The following is an 18,927-nucleotide window of genomic DNA, read 5'->3' on the forward strand; positions in this document are numbered from 1 at the left end:
AACATGTGAATGTCATTAAAGTATTTAATTTCTCCATCAGTTTAGCTGGATACAGGATCCTGGGTTGAAAGTTATTTTGTTTTAGGAGATTAAAAGTCAATGACCATCCTCTTCTAGCCTGAAAGCTTTCAGCCAAGAGATCTGCAGTCATCCTAATACTCTTCCTCTTGTACCTTACGGTTTTCTCATGTCTGACTGCTTTCAGAATTTTCTCTTTCATCTTAACTTTAGTGAAGTAAATTATGTGCCTGGGGGATGTCTTGTTTGGGTTGGGTCATGCTGGGTTTCTGAAACTATCTGCTATCTGAATTTCAGAATCTCTTGTCACTTGTGGAAAGTTCTGTTTCATAATTTCATGAAGAAGAGCCTCTGTGTTTTGTGAAGCAACTTCATCGCATTTAGGGATTCCTATAAGGTGAATATTAGTTTTCTTCAATTTATCCAAGAGCTCTCTGAGAGAAAGATCAAGTTTTCTCTCCATTTTTTTTGATCTTTGTGCTCCTGGGCTTGTTCAAAAGCTTTGTCTTTAATGTCAGAGATCCTTTCTTCTGCCTGTTACACTCTGTTATGAAGGGATTCCACCATATCTTTCAGATCCTTGAGGGCTGCAACCTTTTGCCTCAGTGTTTCAAAATCTTTGATCATTTTATCTTTGAAATTGTTGAATTCTTGAGACATCTTTTGAATAATTTCTTGAGATATCTTTTGAAGAATTTCTTGAAATTCTAATTCTCTCATTTCTTCCATCCGTTAATCTTATTTACTATCCAAATTCTGAACTTGATTTCTGACATCTTAACCATCTGTTTATGGATGGGGTCTTCAACTGCATCTGCCCCATTTTTCCTTGGGGGTGTTGATCTAGTCTGGGGGATGTCTTGTTCAGGTTGAGTTTTTCCTTGGGGGAGTTGATCAAGCTTATACAAGTTGCCAGAGATTTTCCACTGATTCTGCCCCTTGCTGATTTTCCTCTGTTTGAGGACCTTATCAGAACCGTTCAGTCAGTGACTTCTTCTGGCTACCCAGAGAAATGGGGCATGTCTGGCCTCTTCTCCCAGTTATCAGGTGCTGGGGCAACTGGGTCACAGGGGAATGGCAGCAGTTGTGGGAGCTTGGGTAGCCAGATCAGACCTCATTCAGCCTGCTGGCGTGACTGGGGGGCAGGAGACCAGCAGTGGCCTGATCAGTCCTAATTCAGCTCCACCGGGGTGACTGGGGGGCAGGGGAACTGCATCGATGGTGCGGGGTGCTCACACAGCCAGATCAGTCCTAGTCAGCCTCACTGGGGTTACCAGGGGGCAGGGGAACAACAGCGGCTGTGTGGAGCACAAGAACGGCTGATTCAGTCCTACTTCCTCCCTGCTGGGGCAACGGGGAGGGGGGAAGCAGGGGATGGTGGTAGCTAGGTCAATTCTCATTCGGCCCTGGGGTAGCCAGGGCAGGCAGGAGAATAGCAGCGGCCAGATCAGTCCTAGTTCAGCCCCATCAGGGCGAGTGGGGGGCAGGGAAATGGCAGCGGCTGGAACAGTCCTTGATCAGCCCCACTTGGGCAACCTGGGGGCAAGGGTGTGGCAGCAGCTGTGCAGGGAATGTGCGCAGCTGGGTCAGTCCTAGTTTGGCCTCGCAGAAGCAGCCGGGGGACAGGGGAACTGCAGTGGCTAGATCAGTCCTAGTTCAGCTCTGCCGGAGCAACGGGGGTGGGGTGGGGGAACAGCAGTGGTGGCTCAGGGCATGGGCATGACCAGATCAGTCCTAGTTCGCCCCTCCAGGGCAATTGGGGGGCAAGGGAACAGCAGTGGCCGGATCAGTCCTAGTTCAGCCCCTCAGGGGCAACCGGGGCGTCAGGGGAATGGGGAGCAGAGGACTCTTCCACTGCTGCCTGCTGGACTCACACAGCACTTGCAAGCTGATCTGGGCCCTCCCAGCATGGGAGCCTGTAGCAGGGAACTCCTCCACTGCCACTGACAGGATGTCTGTGGCTCTAGCGAACAGTTCTGGGCCTGCCCAGAGCAGTAGACTCCTCCACTGTGGCCCTGCAGGTTGCGTGTGGCTCTAGCAAGCAGTTCTGGGCCCACCCAAGAAGGATGTCTGGAGCAGGGAACTCCTCTGCCACTGCCTGTGGGACATGCGTGGCTCTAGCAAACAGTTCTGGGCCCACCTGGAGCAGTAGACTCCTCCACAGTGGCCCCGCAGGTTGCATGTGGCTCTAGCAAGCAGTTCCGAGTCCACCCAATACTGGTGTCTGGAGCTGGGAACTCCTCTGCCACTGCCTGGGGGGTGCACATGGCACTAGCAAGCCAATCTAGGCCCTCCCAGCACAGGATTCTGGAGTGGGGAACTCCTCTGCTGCCACCCATGGGACACCCATGACTCTAGCAAAGAGTTCTGGGCCATGGGAGTGGTAAACTCCCCTACTGTGATCCTGTAGGTTACGTGTGGCTCTAGCAAGCAGTTCTGGACCCACCCAACATGGGTGTCTGAAGCAGGGAACTCCTCTGTTGGCCCCATGGGTGTGCGTGTCTCTACCAACCAGTTTTGGGCCTGCCCGGAACAGAGGACTCCTCTACCACTGCCTGCAGCACTAGCAAGCGGTTCTGGGCCCGTCCAGAGCAGGAGCCTGGAGCAGGGATATCCACTGTTGCCCGTGGGGTGCATGACTCTGGCAAGCAGTTCTGGGCCTGCCCAGAGTGGGGGACTCCTCCACTGCCACCCATGGGGTGCACATAGTCTAGCAAGTAGTTCTGCACCTGCCCAGAGCTGGGGGCTCCTCTGCAGCCGCCCTCTACCCATAGGAGGCCTGCAGCTCTAGCAAGCAGGTCTGGGGCCTGCTTTGTACCTGTACATTGTGTTCTTAAATGCTCTTCCTTGGATTTACATCTTGCCAAACTTCTTTCTAGGCTCAGCTCCCCGTCTTTGGCTTCATAGATTCTGATTCCATCCAGTTTTTCTTCCTTTGCTCAGGAGCCTCTGACAAGGGCTGCTACTAGTTGGCCATCTTCCCAGAATCTATTCAATTTTCTTAAGTATGGTCTTAGCATTAGAATTTTGAATCTTTTAGTAATTTTAGGATTCTCTTTTTTAGAAACCACTGGGCCTATCTACAGTGAATTTGTCATTTTACATTCTTACCAGGAATGTGGGAGGGTTCTAAGTTTTGTACATAATTGTCAATACTTGTAATTATGTAGTTTTTATGTCATTTGAAATTGATTTTGACTTCCATGTTCCAGTGATACTGAGCATCTTTTCATATGCTGTTTCTTGCTTTTATATTTTCTGTGAAGAAATGAAATGCAGGTGGTTTGCCTATTTTATTTGGGTTGTGTGGCTTTTGATTGCTGAGCCATGAGAATTGATTTATGTATTCTTGACATTAAACCCATTTAATTAACCCATATTAAATAAATAATATGAAAATATTTTCTCCCATTCTGTATGGTATTTTACATTTTTCATTATTTCCTTTGATAAACAAACATTTTAATTTTGAGGAAATCCAGTTATCTATTTTTTCTTTTGCTCATTTAATTTTAAATCTTTGAATCCATTACCAAATCTGAAGGCAGTAAGATTTACCTCTATATTTTATTCTAGGTGTTTTATAGTTTTAGCTCATATCCTTAAGCTTTTCATCCACTTTCAGAATTATTTTGCATATAGAATGTGGAATGAGGTATGAAGCCAACTTCATTTCTTCATATGGGATTAAGCAGATGTCCCAGCACTGTTTGTTGAAGAAACTCTTGCTTTAGTGGAATAGTCTTGGAATGCATGTTGAAAATGAATTTGCAATACATATTTAGGTTTTTATTTTGTTTTCAATTCTATTTTATTGGCCATGATGTCTGTTTATATTCCAGAATCATAGTGTTTTGATTTTTAAAGCTTTGTGTTGAAGTATTGAAGTTGGGAAATTGAATCTTCCCCTGTAGGTGCATATGAATTGAGGCATGGAAATTCTGTTTCTCCTCCCCCCAAGAAAAGGTGATTGTAATTTTAATAGGGATTACACTGAATCTTCATATAATTTTGGAAAGCATTGTCATTTATAATGTTATGTCTTCCAATTCTTGAAGATGGGGTGGTTTTCCATTTATTTAGGTATTTTTTTCTTTTTAGCAACAGTTGATAGATTTTGTTGTCTTTCCATTCCTTGGTAACATAGGTTCTTAGCCTTTTTACCATTTTGGATATTATTATAAATGAACTATTTCCTTGATTTAATTTTCAGTTTGTTCATTGTTGGTGGAGATGCATTCAATTTTCCATTAATCTTGTACCCTGAAATATTGCTAGTTGTTTTTTCATGGATTGTATGGACTTTTCTTTATGTAGTATCATGTTATCTTTGATTAGAATTAATCTTACTTCCTCCTTTTCTATCTAAACATGTTTTCTTTTCTTGCCTAAATGCCCTGGCTAGGTATTTAGTGATATATTGGATGGAGTGAAAAGTGAACATACATGTGTTTTGTTTTTTCTCTTGACTTTACAATAAAGTTATAGACTTTCATAATTTGGTATGAAATAGGCTTAGAATTTTTTCTTAAATGTGCTTGATGTGATAAGGAAATTCCTCTTTATTCATTGTTTTCTGAGTGATTTTATCATGATAAATGTTGAGTTATTATATATATGTATATAATGTAATCCTCCTAGTGGGTGTGATGGTATCTTATTATGGTTTTAATTGGCACTTCCTTATTATTTAGTGGCACTGAGCATGTTTTTCATGTGATCATTGGCCGTTTGTATGCCCTCTTAAGAGAAACACTTGTTTAAGTCCTGTGCCCATTTTTAAATTAGATTGTTTGGGTATGTGTGCATGGATCTGTTTGTTTGGTGTTTTTTTTTTTTTTTCAGTATTTTAATGTGCTTTGGTTAACTATTATTTTGTTGAGACTTTCTGTATCTAGATTCATAAAAAATAATGGTCTTATCTTATAGTATCTTGAACTTTGATATCAGACTATCCTGATAGTGTTTTAGGAAGTATTCCTTCCTCTTATAATTTTTTGTAATAATTTGAGTAAGGTTGACTTTAATTTTTAAAAGTAATTTAGGTATAAATCATCAGTGAAGTCATGTAGCCTGATGTCCTGTATATTTTCCCGGAGATAGTTTTTAATTACTAATTCAATGTCTTTACTTATTGTAAGTCTGTTCACAATTTCTATCTCATTTGGAGTCAGTTTTAATAAGGTGTGTATTTCTAGGAAGATTTCTATTTATCTAGATTATCTAATTTGCTGGTGTATGATTGTTTTTAGTATTATCTTAAATTCCTCTTTATTTTTGCAAAATCACTGGTAATGTCTCACTTTCATTTTTGATTTTAGTAATTGATGTCTTCTCTTTTTATTTAGGCAGTCATGTTTAAGTTTGTCAATTTTGTTGATCTTTCAAAGAAACAATATTTGGTGTCACTGATTATTCTGTTGATTTTCTTTCTCTTTTTTCTTTTTTTTTCTTCCTTCTCCTTGTGTTGAGTTTACTTTGCTATGCTTTGTCTATTATCTAAGTTCTAAAGTTATGTTATTTGAGCATGTTTTTAAGGTGGATGTCTAAAGTTATAATTTTTTTTCTAATATTCCTTTTGCTACTTATCATTATTTTGGTATATTTAATTTTCATTTTCATTTATTTCTCAATATTTTCTATTTCCCTAGTTATATTTTTGTTAACCTATTGGTTCAAGAACATGGTGTTCAACATTCATTTTTCTTTCCCTAATTGAGGGGTATAAGAAGATATTTTGTGTGATTTTCATCTTTGAAAATGTATTCAGAATTGTTTATGACACAAAATATGCACTGTCCTGCAGAAAGAATGTACATTCTTCTATTATTGAGGGAAGTGTATTCTATATGAGTTGGTGAGAGAGACTAAATCTTCTTACAGATTATTTAAGTGGTGTCAGTAAAAATATTGGTAGAAATAAGAATGGTAAAGGCCATTCTGATAAGGTGACAGCTGGAAAAAGATATAGAAAACAAAGTAAAGGTTTTTCTTATTATACAATTGCAAAAAGCTTTGCAGAATTGTGATCATGCTTAAAGTTTATGGAATGTGGAAGTTGTGAGCAACCAATTAGAGATGTGGAAGGAAAAATATCTATGTGTGAAAGTATTTGAAGGCTGAATGGCTTCTTTTGGCCATTTAGTGTAAAATGAGAGAAGAGAGAAATGTTTTCAGATAGAATTTATGGATAAGGGAAGCAGAGTGGAAAAAATTGGAAAATTTCTCACCTGGCCAAGAATGAAAAGGCATCTTTAGGAAAGCAATCCCAGACTGTGGCTAATTTATCATTTGCTTAAAAAATTAGTGTAAATAGAAAGAAGGTAAGGTGCTATTCATCAAGACAATAGGACAATGACCCCAAAGGCATTTCAAGAAATCTTCAAGACAACCTGGGACCTGGAGGACAAGCTTTCCTGGGAGGTGTCCATGGGCCCTCAGCATTCATTTTCCTTCCACATCTTCCCACTCTTCAAACTGGATAGGAGACCAGGGTTCAAGGGTTCAATGCCACTCTTCTGCCATACTGAATTGCATAGGCCAGGTATGTTGCTGAGGTCCATGTGGCAATGACTTTCCAGATATGCAGAGTGCACAAGCTGAGGGGTCGTGAAGCCTTTACCTTGAGTCCAAATTATGTCACAAACAGCCAAGTGGCCAGGTGGACAATTGTGTTGGGGAAGGCAGAGAATCTCCACTGGTGCTGTACATTGTGGAGGTGTGGGGGTGAGGTCACTTAGAGGCCCCAGAGCTGCAGAGATAGCCTGTATGGTAATCCAGCCTGGGAAAGCTTTAGTCACTAACTCCAGCCCATGAAGGTTTCCTAGTGGACTGAGCCCATCAAAGCCATAGAAGCAGGCATTACCCCAGTGTGCTCAGGATATGGGGCATGAAGTCAAAGAAGGTCATTGTCTAGCTTTAAGACATAACTATTGCTTTGTACTTACTAGGAACCAGTTATCCCTTTCATTTTACTTACTTCTCCCTTTCACAATTGGAACATTTCCCTTATCCTGTTCCATGATTGTATTTTGAAATCAATGTAGCTTGTTAATTGCTCAGGCTCACAGCTAGAAAGGAATTTGTCTCAGGATGAATCATGCCTTGAATCCCACCCTACATCTTATTTAGAGCTTTTAAGTTGATGCTGGAACCGATTAAAAGTTTAAAGACTAATGGGAAAGAATGACTACATTTTGCATTGTTGTTACCAGAAAGAAAAGGGTCTGCTGCCTGTCACTGTCAGATGCTTGCACTTTGAATGCAAGTGTCTTTTTTATAAAATGATTTCTTTTTCTTTGGTAGATGAACAATAATTGCATTACTCATTTGAATGATTGGTCTACTTTTAATGCTTTCAGAAGTTTCCATACTTATTTCCATAGATGTACAAATTTCTCTGCATTCATACCATCATCTATTGTTTTGAGACTTTTAATAAAAGCCATCCTGACAGGGGTAAGGTATTGCATTGTGGTTTTAGTTTGCATTTCCCTAATGATTACTGACATTCAGCATTTAGGAAATTAGATATCCTTGCAAATAATTTGTTAGAAAATTGTATCAAATCTTTCCTAGGAAAAGAATAACTCAGAGTCTGCATTCACTATAGAAAACTTGGTAAGCTCTGTATCTGACTTATTCGGTGCTGGGACAGAGACAACAAGCACCTCACTGAGATATGCCCTCCTGCTCCTGCTGAAGCACCCAGAGGTCACAGGTATGACCACAGATGGTGAGCAAAGTGAAGTGCAGAAAAGATTTTGGGTAGATGTTGATAGGATCTGCCATCTTATACTTCTTAGAAAAATTTCACTGTTTAAACTTTAGTGCCAGCTGCTGTAATCTGTCCAAATTTAACAATGTGGTTAAAGCAAGAAATATTTGTTCAATAGGGGAGAATGACTGAGAGAAGTGAAGAAAATATGGCAGTATGAAAAGCAGTAGGGCTTGGGGCAGCTCGTGAATTTCATGGGTGGTGATATTTTGTACCCACATGAGACTGGGATTATAGTCAGAGCGCCAGCACAGTGAGATCCAATCAGTTTTGAGTCCTTTATTGCCATGGTGGAGAGGAGGCTCATGCTAAGGAACTCTCCATCCCGAGATTAAGTCTCTTAAGATTTTATAGTCTCCTTATAGCTGGGGAGGGTTTAGGGGGAGCAAAGTGGAATTTCATAGAAGCAGAATTTTGTATGGTTAAAAGGAAGGCTGGCAGGGGAAGGTAGGTGGTGGTTATGTTTACAGAAGCAGCGCTATAAATGAGAAGGCTTACAGAGGAAGGGACAGTGGCATTTACGCTATTTCTGGGATGTGAGGCATTTTTGCCCCACAGATGTTCTTCAACATAGGATGCATTTTGACATGCACTGGCCAAGTGGACATGGGTTGAGGTAGGGTTATGGTGCAAGTTAGAGACCTGCATGGGCCTGTCACAAAATGGAGTTACCAAAATGGAGTCATTCTAGCCTTTTAGGCATCTCAATTTTTGGCAGGCAGAGCCAGTATATATTGGCCTAGGATTGTATGTCGGTTTGATTGTGAAAAGTGCGCTTGGAATGGTAGGTATGTCTTTGAAGATAGATTTCCTCATTCTGAAAATTCCATGTTCTAATGTTAAGGTAGGAAAAATGGGAACCTCTCTTATTAAGGCATAAGTGAAATCCTAGAAATGCTGTGAGGCTCCTGGAGATAATTTCCAGGCTGGGAAGTTCAAAAATGTTAGATTCATAAGAAAGATGTTTCGATTTAGGCAGAAGATGTACTTTAAGAAATTTTATTATTCTAGAAGTCTGTTCCAGAAGACTGATGTTTCACAAATTAAGAATTTCTTAAGGATGTAGCAATAATTTTATCCTTCATGTACAATTCTACTTTAGAAATTAACCTTTAAGGTATGATAAGAATCATACTCTCCCCCCTCCCCCGCCCGTTTTGTCAAGATCCCACTTAAATAACAATAAACTAACTAATTGCAGATGAGAATTAGCTTTTCAAAGTAAGAAGAGAGGAGCTCAGGAAACAGACCTTAAGTCTTTGGCAAACTTCTGAAACACAGAGAGCAAATGGGGATGGCTATAACTGACTCAGTGCAAAGAGGGAGGTTGCAACCTAAAATTAAGAATGAAAAGATTTATTATGCAAGAAATGCTAATCTGCATTTCTGCAATCCCCATAAGGTTCAGTATGTGGAAGTACCAAGTGTCAAAGAAGGTAGACAATGAGGCTGAAAAAGGAGACTCTTTTTGTTTAGGTTCCCAACTCCTTTATCAGGTTATTGATTTGCCCACGCAAATCAATATCCTCCTTTGGAGAAAAGGAGGATAAGAAGTCTTGGTCTGAGGGACCACCAGGGATGCCACAAAAACAGTCCTGGAAAAAAAGATTTGTTAAGGTTCTGTTCCTTGAATGCAGAAACTTAGGTTCTGTCTCCATTTTGCTCCCTGAAATTCAGCTAGGATATATCCTTCAGTGAGAGAGAAAAGTTGTTGAGAAAGACCTCTGCATTTTCCATCTCTGTAGAATATTCTTCATTTTTATTTTATAAATTTCTTTTCTTCTTTATTGTTGGGGATTCATTGAGGGTATAAGAAACCAGGTTACAATGATTGCATTTGTTAGGTAAAGTCCCCCTTACAATTGTGCCTTGCCCCCAAAAAGTGTGTCACACACTGAGACCCTACACTCCTCCCACCTCCCTCTCTTTGACCTCCTCTTCCTCTACCCCCACCGAATCATTGTCATTAATTGTCCTTATATCAAAATTGAATACATAGGATTCGTGCTTCTCCATTCTTGTGATGCTTTACTAAGAATAATGTATTCCACTTCCATCCAGGTTAATACTAAGGCTGTAAAGTCTCCATTTTTTTAATGACTGAATAGTATTCCATAGTATACATATACCTCACAATCTGTAGAATATTCTAAGTGTTCATCAGACCAAAGGAAATCAAAACTTCCACCCCAAGATGCAGGGTCATGGAATTTCAGAAGAACAAGATTAAATAAAACAACATAATATCTTTCAGAGAGTTATGTCAGGTTATGTAAAAAAAATTTAGGTGTCAGAAAGAACCAGAATTCTTGACAGTAAATATTAGTTTGTCTATTAATGAAAAGAGTTAAAACATGCATGATTGCCACAAATTTTATACTCTTTTTCATCTTTGTTTAATATGGAGAGTGAGCTTCATCCAAATATCCAAAACCGAGAAAAAAGACAGGATGTCATGAGCTCCTGCAGTCAGGAGACCTCATATAGGAGAAGGTGAGTGTCAGGGAGTCTGAAAGACACCAGGCTAAGAGAATAGCCACTTCAGAATAGGTTTAGGGGATAAGGCAGGTTTGACAAGAGATACTAAGAACAAAGCAGAAGCAATCAGTCTTCTGTGGCTTTCCAATAACTGGAAAATTATTACTTGGCATTTGAAACATTCACCTGAGCATTTGAAAGTAATTTTCACATGAACAATAGAAAATTTGAATCCAATTAAAACATGTTTTTATGCCTAAGAAAGTACTAAAGAAGAAATGTATTTGTTTAAGCAGAGAAGTGAAATATTTATATTGTCAGAATGATATAAACAATGACAAGTAATATAAGCCCAAATTGCAATCTAAATATATTCTCCTAAATAGAGTGACAGGAATTGTGTGTGTGCAGGTATGTATCTGTTTCTGTGTGTGAGTATTTCTATGGGTGTTGAGATGGAAATGAAAATTCTCATCTCCCATATTAGGAAATCTTTAAATATTCTTTAATAATGGCCAAGGAAGAAATGAAAACAAAGGGTCCTTATCTGGAATTATGAACATGAATTCCAGAATAAGATGTTGGAATATCCAAAGTAGCCACATTTGGGAAGTGGGAGGATGAAAATGTTACCTTTGCAAATTATACATGCACATGCGCGCGCACACACACACACACACACAAACACTGATAAAACACATACATAATTTATTGATCTGTTACACGTATTTTTGAAACCTACATTTTATTTTATACCTAAATGTAATATTTGTTTCCAGTTTTTCTGTTCATAAGCAGTGTAATTTCTTGACTTAAATATAGTGTCTATTTTTTGAAGTATTTCATTACTTCTACTTTATTATATGTTTATGATATATACAATACATTTGAAGGAACATACATTCTATATTTATTATGTGTATAAGTTATAGGGTATGCTAATTTATAAATATTTGCTGATGCATTGTGACTTTTAGTTTGTAAGAGAGTGGTATGTACATACACGATGCAACTCTCATTCTTAACCTACGTGTATATCTGGGCATAAAACTCACGTTGTATATAATGCTGTTGGGACACCATCCTTAATGCTTCATATAATCTTAAATTGCTATGACAAATGTGCCCTTTTTCTCTTTTTCATCACATCTTACTTGTGTCTTATAGCTAAAGTCCAGGAGGAGATTAACCATGTGATTGGCAGACACCGGAGCCCCTGTATGCAGGACAGGAGCCGCATGCCCTACACAGATGCCATGGTGCATGAAGTCCAGAGATACATTGACCTCATCCCCAACAATGCGCTCCGTGCAGTGACCCATGACATTAAATTCAGAAACTACTTGATCCCCAAGGTAAACTTGTTTCTCCTACATGATACCTCAGTGTTCTTGAAATTCCCAAATTCACAGTATGGACAGTATGGTTTGAACTCTCTACTAACACAAGATGAGAGAAGAGCAAAACCCATGTATGCAGCAGCTTGATGGAATTTATTTCCTTCTGTTTAGAGCTGTAAAGCTTCATAAGAGGTCTTGATATCCAGCAATGTGTGTCTTCTAAGTTGGTTCTACTTCATTAATGTTGTTTTGCCTACTCTTCAGTGTTTACATTTTCAAATAAATGTTAAAAGTATCATTTTTGTCACTTTCCCAAAACACTCCACTGGGGGTTTTATCAGGGTGACATTAAATCTATAGTCAATTTGAAAGAATTAACATGTTGAGGTATTGAATCTTTCAATTCATGCATATGGTTATACTCCCAAAATATTGGGAGCATATTTGGATCTATTTGGATGTTCTCCTATTTTCTCTTAATAATGAGTTTTCGAGTGAAGTGGTTTGCAACTCTTTTTGCCAGGCTTTTCCTGGATAATTAATATTTTGTTGGTGCTATACATTTTTAAAATGCCTTTCTCATTTCTTTATACCTGAATATGGAAATATAATTGTTTTTATGGCTTTGAATCTATTAATCTTGCTAAATTGATTAATCATTGCTAATAATTTGTTGGTAGATTCATTTGGAATTTCTATGTACATTATCCTATTATATGGGTTAAACTTTGTTCAATTTTCTAATTCTTGTGTCCATAATTTCTCTTTATTTCATTATTGAAGTGGCTAAGATTACCTGAGAGTGTTGAATAGAATTGGTAGAATTGGTAATAGTGGGCAATTGACTTCACATTCTTCATTAAATATAAATAAGTCTATACATGAAGCTGGATATGATCTCATTCATATTCTACAGAGACTTTGTGTCTATATTCCTCAGGGTTGTTGGTCTGTAATTTTTTTCCTCACAATTTTCTTGTCAGAATTTTGGTATCAAAATTATGCTGGCATATAAATGTAGGTAAGAAATATTCTCTAATGTTGGTTTGTTTTTATGGTCTTCCCTCTTCCTACTTTTCTTCTCATGACAATATAGATGTATCTTTGAAATGTCTGACAACTTCTGGCGCAATGCCAGATATTATATATGAAAAAATTCAGAGTTTGAGATGATGTTTGTTTTCTTTCAGAAAGGGTTCATTCCTTTTCCATGGGCAGTCATAATGCTGCAACATGTGCCCTGAATCAAAGTTGATAATGATGTGAACACAGTCAACAATTAACTATAGGCTTGAGTTCACTATTGTGATGTTTTCCCATATTTGAAATTTGGAGACCAATTTTTGTTTTAGTGGCTTTATAATGCCTTCTATCACATGATTTCCATATTCATCCAGATGTTCTAGTTGTTATGCTATAGGCTAGTCTATTCCACTTGACGCAGGATGTATTATTATTAAAATTAAAAAGTACATGACCAAATACTGCCTTTTTGGGAAAAGAATCAATGACAATGGGAATTTTGTGATTACTAATGTCATCTTCAAGAGGCAGAACTGATAACTATACAGAGATTATGAGGCTCACCCTGACCACTAATTTGGTGCAAGGGTTAGGATTTCAATCCACTCTGTTTCACCAAGGATGCAACTTTTGTGTCTCAATTCTTGGGTCTAAGGTTAATGTTCATGAAACTTGTTCTTCCCCTGTTATCTGTCTAAATGGGATAGAAGAATCAGACATAGATTGTCAGTCTCCCCCATCCACTGCATCAGCTTTGGGAACCTTGCTAGGGAAGCACTACATCTGTGGAGATCACCCATTTGCTATGCCTTAGGGTGGCTTATGCTGAGTTTTAAACTTACAGAGCCCAGATCCCTAGTGACCTATTTACTCCTTTATGCATAGGATATGAGGTGCTGCATGGCAGGTAAGTTTGCTCTTCTGTCCCAGGCTGAAGCCTTTGATCCAGAGGGGAGATAATGGTCTAAGACAAGAGTTGGCAAACTTCTTCTGTAATGGGACAGAGAGTAAATATTTTAGACTTTGTAGGCTCTGGGTTTTCTGTTGCTCTACTGAGCTATGCCATTGTGCCATGGAATTAGCCAAAGACAATGTGTGGAATTAGCCAAAGACAATGTGTGAAAGAATGAGGATGGATATGTGTCAATTTTTATGGAGAATGAAATTTAAATTCCATAATTTTTCATGTGTGAAAAATATTACTCCTTTGCATTTTTTTCAACTTAAACATTCTTAGTTAATGAAATATGCAAAAGCAAGTGGTTGGCTGGATTTTTGCATGGGCTATTATTTGTTCATGCCCAGTAGAAGACGTTTCTGTTCAGTCGAAGTTCAGGCAGCAATGGGAGGTTGATTTGTGTATTTGTGCCTTATATGTGAAGAATATTTGCACAAAGTGGTCTAAAGTTATACGGTTACCCTTTTTGTAGAAGTTTTATTTTTTTTAACACTCTCATATCAACACATTTGAAGTTAATTTTATTATGATTTATAATAATTGCCATGTTTTAATTTTTTCCTTATGAATTTCCAATTGTTTTAGTTTCAATGTTGAAAATAGATCTGCTTTTATGTCTTATAAAAACATTTTCTTGTTTTACTTTTTTAAGTATCTAGGGAAAAATCTTAAAAACAAAATTATAAGTGTTTAATATTAGACAGAGGATGGATTCCCCCATCTTTATGTTTTTTAAATAATTAAATCTAAATAAAATAAAAGACTTTTATGTGTATATATGTACATATGAAAGCATGTGTACATATGCTTTTATATCTCTCTATCCATCTGTCCACATATCAGCACTTTCACATATATGCCTCAGGAACAAAGATTTTTCTCCTCCATAATAACAATACCATTCACACTCTGGAGTTAACTGAAATAATAATATTATCTAATGTACAGCGTATACATAAATTTTCCCAATTTTACTAAAACTTTATAAACTTTTGTTCTTTTGCAGTTTACTATCCAGTCAAGGAACACTGATTATAATTTGGTTATCTTGACCCTTTAGTGTCTTGTGATCAAGAACACAGTTCCTTTCCCTCATGCATTTCTTTTCAGTATGTTGAACTTTTTGAAGTCCAAGCTAGTGGTAGCCATTTCTGCTAGAGTTCTGCCCAGGGGGCAGGGTCTGATAAGACCTGTGGATCTGTCTGCAACCACTTAAGAAATATAAAATTGTAAATGATGAGAAAAAAAGAGACAAGACACACAAAATAGAATTTTCAGATGTGAGAACTCAGGGGACCACTGTTTACTTGTGGGGTTCCAAAGGTGGCTCTGAGTGTCATTTCCACTCAGCTTTTTTTAATTTTCTGGGTTTTTTTTCTTTTTTTTTTTTTTAATTAAAGGCTATTTGCTCATTAGCCCAAAGGTTAAGCTGAGGAAAGGAACAAAGACCAGAAGTTTCTCCCAGTGAGCATATCAGCTGCTATTGTTTCTATAATCATTAACTTTAGGTGTCTAAGAGTCTTGAGAAATCTGGAACCTGAGCCTTGTGTGGGGGCAGCCTCCTGTCTGAGGTCACACACAGATTCCTAGGGAAGTGTTAAACTCTGACAGTTCACTGTGGAGTAAAACACCACTGGCATCAATCTCCTCTGAAGAATCAGTGAGAGAGAGGAATTTTCCTCTCATCACTACCATAGAAGGTCTTCCTCTGCAATAAGGGGTATAAGCCCTCCTGCTCACATTTCAGGGTTCAAGCCCCAGCCAAATATAAATCTCCACAATGGGTATTTGCTTTGTCTGTTTACTGGGCAGGAAAGGGCCTAGTTAATGCATTTTTCCAGGCCCTTGCCACAGCATCTTCTATGGCCATTATTCCTGAGTGTTTACAGGCCCAGCAGGGGTGTTTTAAGCTGTATTTCCAATAGACCAGAGCTCTAGGAAAAGCTGGAAACTTAGTCAGATAAGAAATTTAGCAGCAGCTGGTTTAAAGGTAAACTAGCTGACTTTCCTTTGTTCTGATTCACTCAGCTTACATTTTAATTTTTCCATTTTTCTGGGGGTGTTTTCCCTTGTCAAGAATGGGGTCTTTGGTCTGCATTCTGCCTGCACATTTCAAATGTTTCTCAGGTTATTTTTGTGATTGTTCTGTAGATTAGATTCCAGTTATGATTTTGGGAAGAATAAAGCATAAGTGTGTCAGGGTCCCTTTGTCGCCACTTATCAGGGCCCAGGATTGGTTGGTCTCGAGCCCTGGCTTATCTAGTTTCCAGAGATGGACTGCTATGTTACTGTGCTCAGGAACAATTGGTCTTAGGTGCCAGAGGGCTATTTACTTTAGCTGAGGGGAGAGAGAGAGATAATCTTTGAGAGAGTAAAGCAATCTTCTTAGAAAGGTAGATCTTAGTCTTTAGCAGAGCTTAGGGATCTTCAGCAGAGAGACACTGTGCTGGCAGAAATGACAGAGTCAGTGTAAGCGGGTCCATGATAGAATGTGCATGTTCCCAACTGCCTTCTCCTTCAGCATAATATAAGGCTGATCTCTTGCCTCTCAACATGAGAGGTGTAAAGACTGCCAATTCACCAATGCTCTCATCTCATGATCTCTCATGCTTGTTAGGAGAGCTAAATCCCTCTCCATGCCCTTTTCACCAAGGTGTTCCATTATTGAGCTATACAGGTATTTCTTATAACTTACTCCTCCTAGCCATAGGCTATACGGGCTGCTACATAAGTGCTTTCAGTATCCCACAGAATCTCATTGGTGAGATAGGGGCACCTATGTCACTTATGCTAGTATTGGTTACACCAAGTTCCTCAGTAATAGGGTGGTCTCTTGTGAAGACTTTGCTCTTTATATATAAGTAATAAAAATTCATGCATTGTACTTTAAGACTATGTTAAAATCCTCTTTCCCAAATCACACACCACGAAGCTTTAGCTTTATCAATTATTATTTGATAATCCTTGTCTGAACTGATAATCCTGACTTGACTGGTAGCAAAATGATGATTTTTCTAATTTTATTATCCCTTCTGTGATTTTACTTTTGGGTCAATCTCTAATGAATATCTCTGTGACATTTTTAAATTAAGACAAACTGCTTGGCAATGATAAACACTCACTGGTTTTATACTTGTTACTATACTTTTTGTTCTCATCTTAGATGACACCATTTTAAACTGTATGGTATGTTTATTTACAAAAGTTATATGATGCTGGATGTGTCATGTGCCAACAGAGATTTTTATTTTGCACTGTAATATAAATGTAGAATTTGTGAAATCTAAGTTGATGAAATAGAGCAGCCAATGGGCACAGACCCTGGTGTCCAAGCCTGATAATAAGGAGAACAGATTCAGAAGGTTTATTTCTGAAGCAACCAAGTACTCAGGATTTCAAGTGTGATTGGAGACCACTTTAGTAAGATCATTGCCGTGGCCTTGAACTCATCTTGTTTATTACTGGGTCTATCTGTGGAAATGTTACTGTTCTTCCATGGTCCTATGTTTCTCACCTGTAAATAGAAAGATTTTTAACTAGGTATTTACTATTTTTTCTTCCAAATCTGTGAGTTCTTTAGAACTTGGTTTACCTATGTCTGTTGTCTCCAGGGAACAATGATAATGTCATCCCTGACTTCGGTGCTGCATGATGACAATGAGTTCCCTGACCCAGAGACATTCAACCCTGCTCACTTTCTGGATGAAAGTGGCAACTTTAAGAAAAGTGACTTTTTCATGCCTTTCTCAACAGGTAATAGAAATTAATTTGACTTTTTATTTATGGACAAGATCATTTTGGGGGATTAGTTGGAAATCCTCTGGGGCTGGTAGAATTATTCCCTGGACATGATCTGGAACCCCACCACCAGTGCCCATGTGCTTCCTCCATCATTACCCATCCTTGCTATTGGATAGACTAGTGGTCTCTGGGGAGATAAAACAGGTTTTTATGATTAGGAAAGCTGATGTATGGGTAAGTTGAATTCTGCCCTGGATACACCAGTGAGGAGCTCAAGAACTCTTCCAAAAAGGAAAAACTTATTTAGAAGTTTCTCATCTGCCACTACAAATGTTTTTCACTCTCCATTTTCATTGAGTATCTTTCACTTGGTGTCCTCACCACCCAGGTAAGCTTTGGGGATTCACATATAAGCAAGAACAGAATGGGCACCACAAGGCCTCACCCACAGGTGGAAAGGCAGATGTATAAACAGCCCATTGTAATTCAGTAGGACAGGGCTGTGAGGGCAACAAAAGCAAGGTTGCTGAGTGTAGGGCACACGTGGAGCAGCAGCCTGCTTCCCACAGTCTCATTCCCAACACTGAAACATAAGCTGGTGTAAGCAACATTCAAAGAGGACCTGCCTGAAAGGAGACAGAAAATGGAATAAAGAAAGACAAGGCAAGACATTTTTAAGGAGGTAATGAACCATCCATTTATCCTTCCATCTATCCATCAATTCATTCTTCCATCCAAGCATTCATCAATGTGTTGCTGCATAATTTGTTTATGAGAGCCACAAACACAGTGTTTTAGTCACAGTTACATGTAAGTAGTAACTCCCCTTTGTATTTATTATTTTCAGGCAAAAGGATTTGTTTGGGAGAGGGACTGGCTCGCATGGAGCTTTTCTTATTCCTGACCAGCATTTTACAGAACTTCAACCTGAAATCTTCAATTGATACAAGGAAGATTGATATCACCTCAGTTCCCTCTGGGACTATTTCTTTGCCACCCTTATACAAGATCTGCTTTATTCCTGTGTGAAGAAGGGCAAATCATCTGGCTGCTGTGGCTGTTGTGGTACCTGTCCCTTATGGATGACACCCTCCACCTCCTTCCTACTATTAGGGATACTCTCTTTTACCATTATCTCATGTCTTCCTATTCCTTTAGGATGCAGTGAATAACAAATGTCCATTAAGGAGAGTTTCTGGAATTTTTCCACACAACTATATCTATTGCTCCCCACACACCATAACATAATATTTGCTACCACATATGATAATACTTGAATTGTTAATATGCTGTCACTAGAAAACAGAGAAAAATAATTAGTGTATGATAATGAAGAGCTGTTTCTCCTGTGCATGTTCTAAATAAAAAGTGCTATTAATTGCTGAGTCAGATTGTAGACTCTCCTTCTTGTGTGTATAATGCCAGTAAGAAATTAAAGAAAACAGAGTCTCTGGAAATGGAAGCCATGGTTTTCCTCAAAATAAGAAGAACAGAGAGAGATAAAGGGTGGGAGGGTAGGGAAGCTCTCTTGGCTGAATGTCACCAAGAGTCACTGGAATTTTGGATTTGAAAGAAAGAACCTGTGTCCAGGT

At 38.7% G+C, this 18,927-nt stretch overlaps 1 protein-coding gene across 3 annotated transcripts in view; it reads left to right on the top strand.

The window, feature by feature from the left end:
- The window catches only part of LOC100941864 (cytochrome P450 2C18-like), a 62,220-nt gene extending 43,500 nt beyond the window's left edge, over positions 1-18,720 (top strand). For all 3 annotated transcript variants that reach the window (XM_023511713.1, XM_023511712.1, XM_003787319.3), the window contains 4 exons: positions 7,597-7,738; positions 11,441-11,628; positions 17,206-17,347; positions 18,183-18,720. In XM_023511713.1, coding sequence (XP_023367481.1) covers positions 7,597-7,738; positions 11,441-11,628; positions 17,206-17,347; positions 18,183-18,364 — 654 coding nt within the window. In that variant the 3' untranslated portion in view covers positions 18,365-18,720. The remainder of the gene's footprint in view (positions 1-7,596; positions 7,739-11,440; positions 11,629-17,205; positions 17,348-18,182) is intronic.
- The last annotated feature ends 207 nt before the right edge of the window (positions 18,721-18,927 follow it).

This window comes from Otolemur garnettii, unplaced genomic scaffold (assembly GCF_000181295.1).
Source record: "Otolemur garnettii isolate 467f Iridium unplaced genomic scaffold, OtoGar3 scaffold00021, whole genome shotgun sequence".
Lineage (NCBI taxonomy): Eukaryota > Metazoa > Chordata > Mammalia > Primates > Galagidae > Otolemur > Otolemur garnettii.